Source organism: Corylus avellana, chromosome ca3 (genome assembly GCF_901000735.1).
Source record: "Corylus avellana chromosome ca3, CavTom2PMs-1.0".
NCBI lineage: Eukaryota > Viridiplantae > Streptophyta > Magnoliopsida > Fagales > Betulaceae > Corylus > Corylus avellana.
Genome location: NC_081543.1, coordinates 7,124,026 through 7,135,254, shown reverse-complemented (window position 1 = coordinate 7,135,254; position 11,229 = coordinate 7,124,026). Strand labels below are relative to the sequence as shown.

General features: G+C 35.4%; 1 protein-coding gene across 1 annotated transcript; it reads left to right on the top strand.

The window, feature by feature from the left end:
* Positions 1 to 8,701: 8,701 nt before the first annotated feature.
* LOC132176465 (extensin-like) lies at positions 8,702 to 10,728 on the top strand. The gene is made up of 3 exons (XM_059588686.1): positions 8,702 to 8,863; positions 9,476 to 10,366; positions 10,657 to 10,728. The coding sequence occupies exons 1-3, from the start codon at positions 8,764 to 8,766 to the stop codon at positions 10,686 to 10,688; spliced, it is 1,023 nt and encodes a 340-aa protein (XP_059444669.1). The 5' UTR covers positions 8,702 to 8,763; the 3' UTR covers positions 10,689 to 10,728.
* Positions 10,729 to 11,229: the final 501 nt, after the last annotated feature.

The window sequence follows — 11,229 nt, the reverse complement described above, 5'->3', positions numbered from 1 at the left end:
TAGAAACAAAAAAAACTTAAACTAAAACTTTAAAAAAAGTATAAAAAATAAAGAGAGAGAAAAAGGGATGGAAATTTTTTTAAAAAAAAAAAAAAATTGATTTTTTTAAAGATTTTTTTTTTTTTTTTTCGAATTTATAGGAGTAAAAAGTCTTATGACAAAAATGTAGGTCGTTTTTATCTTTTTGCTAGCCCTATGGGGACATTGTCTATTTTTTGGTAGTTTGGAAGCACATTGTCTCAATTGAAAATTTTGGGGGGATATTATCAATTTGATAGTAATTTGAAGAATGTACACGGACTTTTCCAAAAAATTTCCTACAACTAATTTGTCCAAAAGTAAATGTAAGATCTCATGCCCTAGGCCTAGGAAAGTCCATAAACAAGACCAAAGTAATGGGCTAGACTGTGCAAGTTTAATTGGTTGGTCTAAATTAGCTTAGAAAAAGGAAACAACGGCCCATTTGAAGAATGTTCGGTTTACAAATAAATTTTACACAAAAAACTTTTATAACATGATATGACACAATGTGGTTGGAAATTAGATAAATTTAACTTTTGAGAAACCCAATCATATTGTAAAAAATTTGTTTGTAAGCCTAACATTTTCTAGGGCCCATTAATGAGATAATTACAAATTTTTAGTGGTTTGAATGGCTTGATACTTCTTTGTAGTGACTTTATTAAATGAAATTTTTAAGGAAAATCTTCAAAATTAAACCCTAGCTTCTTAAACATGAACAAGCTTATTCCATTATTCTAGGTATCATTAATGTTGTTGTACTCTTCTATCTAGGGTTGTTCTTTGCTGATGCAATTTTATGCTACAAGGGTCTCTTTTCTCTTCGAGATCTTCAATGGACATGGCTTGTCTTCCGTCAGGGAAGGTTTCGGTGGGTTTTTTTGGCGGTGAGTCTAGGAAGGGAGTTAAAGGCCGATCTGGTTTTGTGGAAGAAGGGGCAGGGACTCCCTGTAGGAATACCCAAGTTTGGATGGTGGACGACATAGTGAATAATAAAACAGTGCGAATGAGGATATACCTAAAAGTAATAATCGTATCATATCGATGCGGATGCAGACATTGCCAATAACCACATAAGCATTTGTGTTTATAGTTCCAAATTTGTGTTTGTGTGTCATGTTCAGATAATCAATCATAATCTGAGCCATGTAATTAAAGAGTTCAAGTCTTTCAATCTAGCTAATTTTGTTTGGACAAATTTTCCCCAACTTACTTCCAAGTGACAAGTGTCATCTCTCAAATATTTTATTTAATATTTTTAACTGTCATTTCTACTATACTAGGAACATAAATATTAATTTTTTAGAAACCCAAAAATGTTGAATGACACTTGTTACTTATTGAAATAGATTGGAGAAAATTTCTTCCAAACTGGTTTAGAAAAAATTTGTATCCATTTTGTTTTAGACAAATTTACGAGCCGTGTCAAAAATTATTACCTATAAATGTTAAACATAAGTATAAAACTTGATTATTTAATAAAACAGATTAAATATTTAAGCTATAATCCACTAATTTTATATAAAATTCAAGCGTGACTGTAAAACATTATTATTATTATTATTTTTACCTTAATTTTTTTGTTTTTTTTTTGCCTAAATTTTTTTTTTCTTGTGATTTGGGGGACCAGGGCCACCCCGGTCCCCCCGGTCCGTCATTGCTTGAGTGTATGGCCCTCCTACTATGTTCTCTTCAATGAGTCTTTTTTTTTTTTTTTAACGAGTGTAGTCTAGATCAGTTGATACACTGCTCAAGGTCTACGACCAATGTCCATCAACGGGCCCACTTAAAAGACTTGGGCATCCTTAAATTACAGGGCATCTACCCCACGCCCAACAAGCCACGCGCATTGCTGGGTGTAGCCTGTAGATACACTGCTCAAGGCCTACGACTAATGTCCATCAACGGGCCCACTTAAAAGACTTGGGCATCCTTAAATTACAGGGCATCTACCCCACGCCCAACAAGCCACGCGCATAGCACGCGACCTACATAACAAGAAGATTTCAGTCTTGGAGTTTTTAACAAGTCAATGGTATTTATGGTTTTTTTAAAAAGTCGTTTTTTTAAATTAAAATTTTCTCTTTTAAAAAAAATTAAATTTTTTGTTTTTTGTTTTTTGTTTTTTGTTTTTTTTTTTTTTCGAATTTATAAGAGTATTTTTGTCGTATTAAGAAATTTATAAGGGCATTTTTATTTTTTTGCTAACCTTTGATGGACATTGACAATGTTTTAATAGTTTGTGGGACATTATCATAATTAAAATTTTGGAAGGACATTATTAATTAGATGGTAGTTTGAGGGGATATGTGGACTTTCCTCTATTTCAAAATTCACATCACTCAATTCTCCAAACCCCAAATTAAATATTCACACCCAACAAAACAAACAGAGTTTAATCTTTCTTTTACAAAAATACTCATGCCGCAAAGTTAGCGATAAAAAAATGGTTACGGTTAACGGTTATTGGCTAAAATCGTTAATCGTAACCATCTAGGCGATTAATAATATAAGTGTATATGTTTATTGTTCTATAATAATAATCAAAACATTATCCAATCAACAACTAGATAGTTTCAACCTATTTTAAACAAATGCAGTGCTTAATTTCTTGCATGGGCATCGATACCTCCTTCAATTCTCCTTCCCTGTCTTCTTATTTTAATAATTTATTTTTGTCTCACGACCTTAGGGTTTTCTCACTTTCTCTCTAGCGCCGCAGCCTCAGGTAAGCCCCCTCCCCCATGGTGAGGGGAGGAGGGATGGCCGTTTGTTGCCTCCCTCCTCCCCCTCGCCTGCCCTTGCACCGGGTGCCAGTAGTTTGCTTGATGTCCCTGGCCCAGGTTGCCTCCTCCCTACCCTTTCTCTGCCACCGCTTCCTCTTTGTTCCGCTTTTGTCCTTGGCGGGGTTCTCTGGTTGTTTTCTACTCCTTTCCTTTCTGTTTTTTTGCTATGTTTTTTGTGTGAGGTTCTTGTAGCCTTGCTTGTGTGCCACTCGGTGTGGGTGCTGATTTTGGGGGTTTCTTTCAAACTCCCCCCTGTTTTGTTTTGTGTTCGCCACCGATCTCCTTCGCCGGCTCTGCCGCTCACCGTCCGATATTCGGTCTTTCCTCATGCCCCTCCAGCGATGAGCTTCAACGTCCCCTGCTGCGATGGTTTTTCGGCCAGCTGGCGATCGGTTTCGCCACCCTCCGTCCACTGTTTTGGGCTTTTTCCGCGTTCCCACCGCATCGAGCTTTTATCGTTCCCTTCCGGTGTCGGTTTCCGGCGAGTGCACAATCGGCATCCACGCTGCGTGTGCCTGTTCCTGTTTGTTTTATTTTCCTTGTATTGTCTTTGTTCATGTTTTGTCCCTGTATGCATTTCATTCCTGTTATTTACTTGTAATAATGCCCTGCCTCTTTGGTTCACCCACGTTTTATTTCGGTTTTCTTACTTCTGTTTTGTAATAAGACTTGGCCACTGGATCTGTCTGCTTGGATGTGAACTGAACTTTGGTCCAGATTTTTTAGGTCGTGGATGTGAATTTTAGTCCAAACCTTCAAGTTGTGGACGTGAACTTCATCCTGGCTTTTGGGTCAAGGAGGAATTTGCGCTACCTATGCATTGGATTGCGTCTGTCTTATGCAGATCTGTTATTTCAATTGAAAACTAATCATAGGTTAGCGGAGGTTTTAGGTGATGTTGTGTCCTTATAGCTTCGGCTATAATTTGCATTTTTAGGGCTTTGTGCTCCTGCGATGTAAGAGCTTTATGCTCGTGTTTATTATCAATGAAATTGGAATGAATTTCTTTCAAAAAAAAAAAAAAAAACATTATCCAATCAATTGGAGTTTTGAATATCATTTCCAACAATATTATATCTACAATCTAATGAAGCAAGCTATGATTTGATTTGGCAAGACTTTATGGGAAAGGAATTGACACAACAAAGGCCACTTACTACAACAAAGTGCTTGCTCCAAATTAGACCACGACGTGCCTCAGAAAGTTAATGCTAAGTCCAAATTTTTCAAAGGTCTCCTACTCAAATGAGAAATATTGTAAATTTTCCTCTTATTCATCTTCTCTCGCACTTCATTCCTAAGTCACTACATTTAGTGAAGACATGGTGGCCATCATGAGATCGGGGACGGGATTGGAGACATATTTCAATAATAATCAACCTTGAGATCAATGTTGTTTTGAGGGTCGGAGAATGTTAGAAATCTTATATTTTATTTCCTTAATTAGTATTAGTATATTCTATTTTATTTCCATAATAGGCTATTTGTTTAATATGCTAGATTTTCTTACCTAAATGCGTCATGCTTTGTCCTATGAAGTCAATGTGGATGTCGTATGGCAATTCATGGAAGAATACACATAATTTGCCCCAAGGCAATTGGAGGTTGATCCCTTTCAAACTGATTAATTGGAGGTTCGATTCCTTCAAAGCAATCAATTTATCCCTTTTTCATTTTATTTTTTAATTTTTAATCAATAAAAACCCTTGATTTCCTATCAACTTGTTGATCGAGATGCTTTGTCTTTATGTTTTAATAAAAGTGCCAATTTTTTTTTTTTTTTTTTATAAAAAAAAAGGGCATGCCTTGTTACTTGACCATTACGTTCAAAAGAGCTCTCTTTGATTGTCTCACATCTCACTGATGGGAACATTTTGATTAGAGAAATGATAAAGGCACAAATTTTTAGTACAATTTTGGTCCAGCTTTTCTCTTATGTGGTTATTTAAAAAAAAAATAAAATAAAAAATAAAATTCTTAAGCAATAACATTCTATGTGGTCCTTTTTTTAAAAAAAAAATGGTCTTTTTCTTCATAATAATCACCATTTTTTTATATAAAAAAAAATGACCATTTTTATGAAGAAAAATACCTATTTTTTATTTTTTATTTTTTAAAATACCAAATAAAAAAAGGACCACATATGATATTATTGCTTCAGAATTTTTATTTTTTTTAAATAAAAAATAAGAGAAAAGTTTGGTCAAAGTTATGCCAAAAAGTTGTGTATTTATCATGTCTCTTTTTATTATGTCAAGAAAAATAATTAACATTATGGTCTTTCAAAAACCGACTCCTCTATGATTCACGCAAACCTAATCCTATGGTCTTTCAAAAATCAAACTAATAAATCATCAATTGATGGTACAGCTCAAAACCTACCTAATTGGAAATTCAAATCCCTAAAACTACGCTAGTTTCTTAAAATCAATATCATTTCTTTCACCTCTCACTCACATGCCACTTAAGCCAATCTAAAATTTAAAATTTAAAAGTGTTGATGCAGAAAATCAACCAGTGACTATTCATGTTTAGTCGTCGATTTGAGATCTTTGCAAGATAACCAAAGTCGGAGTGACGCGCCGAGAAGGGGAGAGGGCAATGATGATGACACCTCTAATGTTTAAGGCCATAAAATACACCTTATATAGATGTTGTCTTGGTCTTATTGGATGTCTTGGTAAGGCAAAAATATTAGTAATTTATTTGGTTGATTGATGATCCCTTGATCACGTTGGGAGTAACATTCTCTATTCACCGTCTTTATCAATATCCTTACCTTTGGTGAAATAACCTAATTTTAGGTGACTCCTCTTGGGTGGACGCTCATTTCCTTCTTTAGGAGAGTGATTTGTGGTTCACAATCATGGGAATTTTGTTGCCTCAAGTCAAGTACCTATTGGGCTTGCCAACCCTATGTGGCCCAAAAATTCGGCTTGGGTTGTATGGATATTGGGCTGCTTGTTTATCTAGCCGGTGGGGAATATAAGCCTCCATTTCAGTAGTCCTCCCTTCTTTTGAGTTATTTATGTAGGCAATCAAAATTAAGTTAAAAGACAAAATTGTGGGCTTTCTTTTGGAATAGGATCCTCTCTAGTCCAAAAATATTCAGTATATGGTTATGATTTCTTCTTAGAAATTATAAAAGCCACAAATGAGACACATGTCCCATAAACAAAAAATAATAATAAAATATTATTTAATATTAAAAAATATATAAAATAAAATAATCGAAGGGCCCAAACAAAACCTTTTTTTTTTTTTTTTTTTTTTTAGATTTGGCCCTTGGAGGTGGCCAGACCACCCCAGACCTAGGGGTGGCTTTAGCCACCCTAGACTGGCTGTCTGGGGTGGTTGAAGCCACCGGACCATCCCCAAGGGCTAAACAAATTTAAAAAAAAAAAAAAAATTATAGATTTGGCCCTTGCGGGTGGTTCAGCCACCCCCAATGGGGTGGCCAACCACCCTTTTTTATTATTATTTTATTTTATATTTTTTTAAATATAAAATAATATTTTTTTATTATTATTATTTTATTAGTGGGACAGATGTTCCATTTGTAGCTTTAAGATTTCTAAAAAGAAATCTTAACCATGAATTGGATATTTTCCAATCCAAAATGGATCCTATTCCCTTTCATTACAATTAAATAGAATAGCCTCCATTCCAATAAGCATTAGGGTACATTTGATATTCACCGTCTTTAAGTTTTCTAATCATTCCTACTTGGTGTTTTAACCAAAGTTTAACACCTATAAGGAATTTTTCTACTTAAGCGTCTCTAGCAATAAAACATAATTGCACTCTTTTATTTTATGTTATTTTTTTAGGGTTAAATATATTTGACCCTATGTGGTTTAACAACTTTATTTTTTGCCTTTTAGGTTTTAGTTTTTATCACAGGTGGTACCTTGGTTATTAATAAAGACAAAGATGGTACCTCCATCTAACTTCCGTCCATAATTTGATGAAAATCCACGTCAGCGCCCCTAAAAACTCGACACGTATTCATATACCTAATTAAAAATAAAAAATTAATTAATTAATTAAAAACATTACAAAAATATATTTTTTTTTTAAAAAAAAAAAAGGAAATTTTTTATTGGAAAAGGGGTGGCCGGCTACCTTGGCTGTTTTTCGGGTGGTCGAAAAAATTGGCTCAACCCATTATACACCCAAAATACCCGAAATTGCTATTCGTATTTCTTAATTTGGTGACAATACATATACTTTCATTGAAATTGTATCAAAATTACTAAAATACCCAAAAAATAATAATAATAATAATTTAAAAAAATTTTAAGTTTTTTTTTTACAAAAAAAAGACACTTGAAAGAAATTCTTTGGTGGCTGGCCACCCAAGGCAGAACCAAAGGGTGGTCGCACCAGTCCCGGATCCCCTCGTGGTGGAGAAATAATTTGTCTAAATAAATATGTAGTTGTTAACTCTGTAAAATTGTATCCCACTCTAAACCCTTTCCATGACAAATGGCATAGAGAACTGCAATTTAATTTTGTCTCTCCAAGATGCAACCATAACCAAAAGTAATTCATTTTATGCATACAAAACTGCTTCATTTGTCTCGTTACTTTCGTATGTGAAGTTTAGATTAAAAGGCGTATATGATTCTATAGAAATCCAATGACACCTATGGTTGCTAGGGTGGCCGGCTGCCCGCCCATAAAATGTTTTGTACGTAATTTATTTATTTATTTATTTATTTTTTATTTTTAATTAGGTTTGTATTAAAAAGAAAACTAAGTTAATGGGTTTTTGTGGAAACTTAACACCCCACCCCACCCTCGCAGAAGTACGTTTAATTGCAGATGATCATCACGGCTTTAAAACATGTTGTTGTCATTAAGGGGGTAAGTATACATATAAGCACATCTCTATCTCTATACCAAGGCGATGTGGGACGCCACAGAAACCCCATTCTATTCATCAAGGAATTATTATTCTTTTTAATTTTTTAGAGAAATATGTATTTTTCTTTGTAAGAAAATAGCTATTTTCATATATGGGAATAGTTATTCTTAATAATGGTGTACAACCAAACAAAATAATAGTTATTCTATATGAACATTCAATTCCAGACGTTTATTCCATGTACCAATCATGCCCTATGCCCTAAATGACTATGTCAACCCACAAAAAAATAAATAATTAAATAAATACAACACAAACCATTTACGTACTATTTTTTTTTTTTCTTTAAATTCTTAGATAAATCTCCACTCCTAGAATCATCCAAAAGAAAAAAGGAAAATTTGGTGCCTTGACATATGCACTTTTGAATATGTGATTGGTAGCGAAAGCTACCACCTTTAGAGTAAAACTTGTAAAAAAAAAATGAAATTCCTAGTCAGCATCTAATTATAATAACAAATAGGTTACAATATACATGGCTACCATACACCATGAATCAAGAGCACTAGAGGTATACGACAAGGATCTTGGTTTGGCTCTCCTCCAATATGAGAGAAAAAGAGAGAGCTTTGAGTAGAAAGCAAGCAAAACAAAAGGCCCCAAAAAAACCCTGCTTTCGTTTTTTCAAGCACCAAGCAAGCATATATGCCGAGTGCATGCAAAAATATATAATTAGGCAAAAGATGATAATCTGCACAGGAGGTGAACAACTTCCCATAAAACACACCTTCTCTTGCACCTTTTTCCGTCTTTTTTTGTGTTACTATTCGATTATATCTCTCTAAGCAAAGTGACTGTATGCCAAAGTTGAGCTGCTAAAGAATAAATCTTTATGGCCACTTGTCCCCCATGCCCTTGCTTTTCTTGCTACTTCTAGGGCTCCATCTCCTACACTGCCTAGCTTGGCCTCTCTCTCTCTCTCTCTCTCTCTCTCTCTCTCTCTCTGTGTATATATATATATAAATACACAACCCCTTTGTGCTGCCTTGGGGCCTTTGAGTGCTTGTTGTGGGATCATAGGAAGTCATGGAAAGAAGCTGCAGATCAGGCTACAACATGATGAGAGTTTGCTTTTTACTACTTCTCTATATAACTATTGCAGCCTGCATTTTCTTCACTCATTGTGGTAAGCCTCTTATGTGTGCATGGTTACTTAGAGTAAAGAGATATATAGAATTATTCCCACTACATATTTCAACATCTTTTTTACAATTTATTTAATTATAGAATTCACTCGTCCTACTACAAAACTACTTTAGACTACTCAAAATTTAGGCAATTTTACTTGCTGGGAAAAGAGTATCTCATCAGCTGAATAATTCAAGACACAATTTCCACGTCATCAGAAAATATATGATTTTTTCGATGTGTGAAGTAAAGGTTACAAACAACCTTTCCTTTGCTTAAGTAGGAAGGAAGTATAGAAAACCATATGTTTAATCCAGCAGAGCCATGACAGAATAGGTAGCTGCAGAATTGAAACAACTTCTGTTGTTGTAGATAATATATGGATTATGCCTCTTCCCCCTCTCTCTTCGCCCTTTCCCTTTGTATTCATCAGAACAAAAAATAAAAAATAAAAAAATAAGGATATGGGTTATGCAGCTACTGTATACTTGTAAATATATATTTTAAATTGTGCATTACAAGTTTATGATAATTGTAAGAATGAAGCACATATATGATCACATTTGTCACATGATCAGTTGACAAAACTCTCAATTTTTTTTCTAAGCAGAAGCAAGAAGATCAGTGCAACAATCCAGACTTCCAAGACATCCCAGAAGTACTCCAATCATCAAAACCACAAAGAAGTTGAAAGTTAGAAGAAAGTTGGGCATTCTTGACCCCTTGCTGAATTCTTTAAGCACCCAAACCTACAGTTTGAGTTCACCATTTTCTTTGCCACCATTTGAGTCCCTAGGTCCAATGCCCATGCCTGAAAATGCTCCTCCTTCTCCATATTGCCTTTATCCACCCAATACCCCACAACCTCCTTCTACAGCCATTCCAGGCCCTGTAGGATACACACCCTCACCACCATTCTATCTCCCACCAGCTCTTCCAATCTCACCTCCAAGCCCAACCACCACCATTCCAGGCCCACCTACAACTCTTCCTGGCCCACCAGAAGTTGTACCTAGTCCCTTTGTATACATTCCAACCCCACCCGGGTACACGTTCAGCCCACCTTACTATGAGCCCAGCCCGCCAAGCTACGTCCCAAGCCCACCTTCGTATGTTCCATCTCCTAGTACTGGGTTTGTTCCAAGCCCACCTTCGTATGTTCCGTCTCCTACTATTTTTGTTCCGAGCCCACCGGTGTTTGAACCACCGGTGGTGTTTCCGCCACCGACCGTGCCGCCACCTCCGAACAAGGCCCCAAACACAGCCCTTTGGTGTGTGGCTAAGCCATCAGTGCCTGACCCAATCATTCAGGAAGCAATGGACTATGCTTGTTGGTCTGGAGCTGATTGCGCTTCAATTCAGCCCGATGGGTCCTGCTTTCACCCCAACACTTTGTTTGCACACGCTTCATTCGCTTTCAATAGCTACTGGCAGAGGACCAGAGTGGCTGGTGGCACGTGCGAGTTCGGTGGGACAGCCATGCTCGTCACAGTTGATCCAAGTGAGTTTACTTCAAAGTCTTATCATTTCTATAAAAAAAGTTCAATTCATTTTATTAATTAGAGCGTGTTTGGTATTGCAATTTCATAAACTAAAAATATAATTTTAAATTAAATTTGTCTTTTTAAAAAAAATTACGATTTAAAAACGTAAAAATTAGCGTTTTCAAAGTACAGCTAAAAAAATATTTTTTAAAAAGTAGAATTTTAAAGGTTAAAATTGTCCAATGGTTAACGTATTTTATCTCATGCTGGATTTCACAAAACTAATCCTACTTATTTCTGTGGACAGGCTATGATGGATGCCACTTTGACTACTACTAATACTTTTCAAGATAGAAGAGATGGCAGGAAGACAGATCTGTCCTTTTTTTTTTTTTTTTTTTTCAATTTTCTGTCTATACCAATTTTTTTTTTTCACAATAATTAGTATGTTATGCATATTACAAACTCAAAGGGAACTCAACATAAATTTTGTAACTACTCCCCAAGTTTTAAGATATTGCTAGATGGGTATCATTTGAATTCATGGTTTTGAAATGTGGGTCTCCCTCTTATTCTACACCTTTGTATACATGATATATGGATGCTGATTGTCATGTGTGGCAACATTGGAGACATATGAATAACTTATATAGATTCATCCATTACTTGTTTTTATTTAGGGTTAAATACTAAATACCCCTAAAGTTTTGTTTCTTTATTTTTTCTCTCCTATGGTTTGATTTTTATCACAGAAGGCATGCCTGTAAATGAGCCGAGCCAATCTGAGCTTTGGCAAACTCGGACCGGCTCATTTAGACAAGCAGCGAAACGAGCCGATCTCGAGCTTGAGCCGAGCTTGAAACCCCTGGCTCAAAATCGA

Excerpts from the sequence above, each read along its gene's own strand:
- LOC132176465 (XM_059588686.1), top strand. The coding sequence starts at position 8,764 with ATGGAAAGAAGCTGCAGATCAGGCTACAACATGATGAGAGTTTGCTTT. Across the intron at positions 8,864-9,475 it reads CATTTTCTTCACTCATTGTG|AAGCAAGAAGATCAGTGCAA; the intron begins GTAAGCCTCTTA and ends TTTTCTAAGCAG. Across the intron at positions 10,367-10,656 it reads GCTCGTCACAGTTGATCCAA|GCTATGATGGATGCCACTTT; the intron begins GTGAGTTTACTT and ends TTCTGTGGACAG.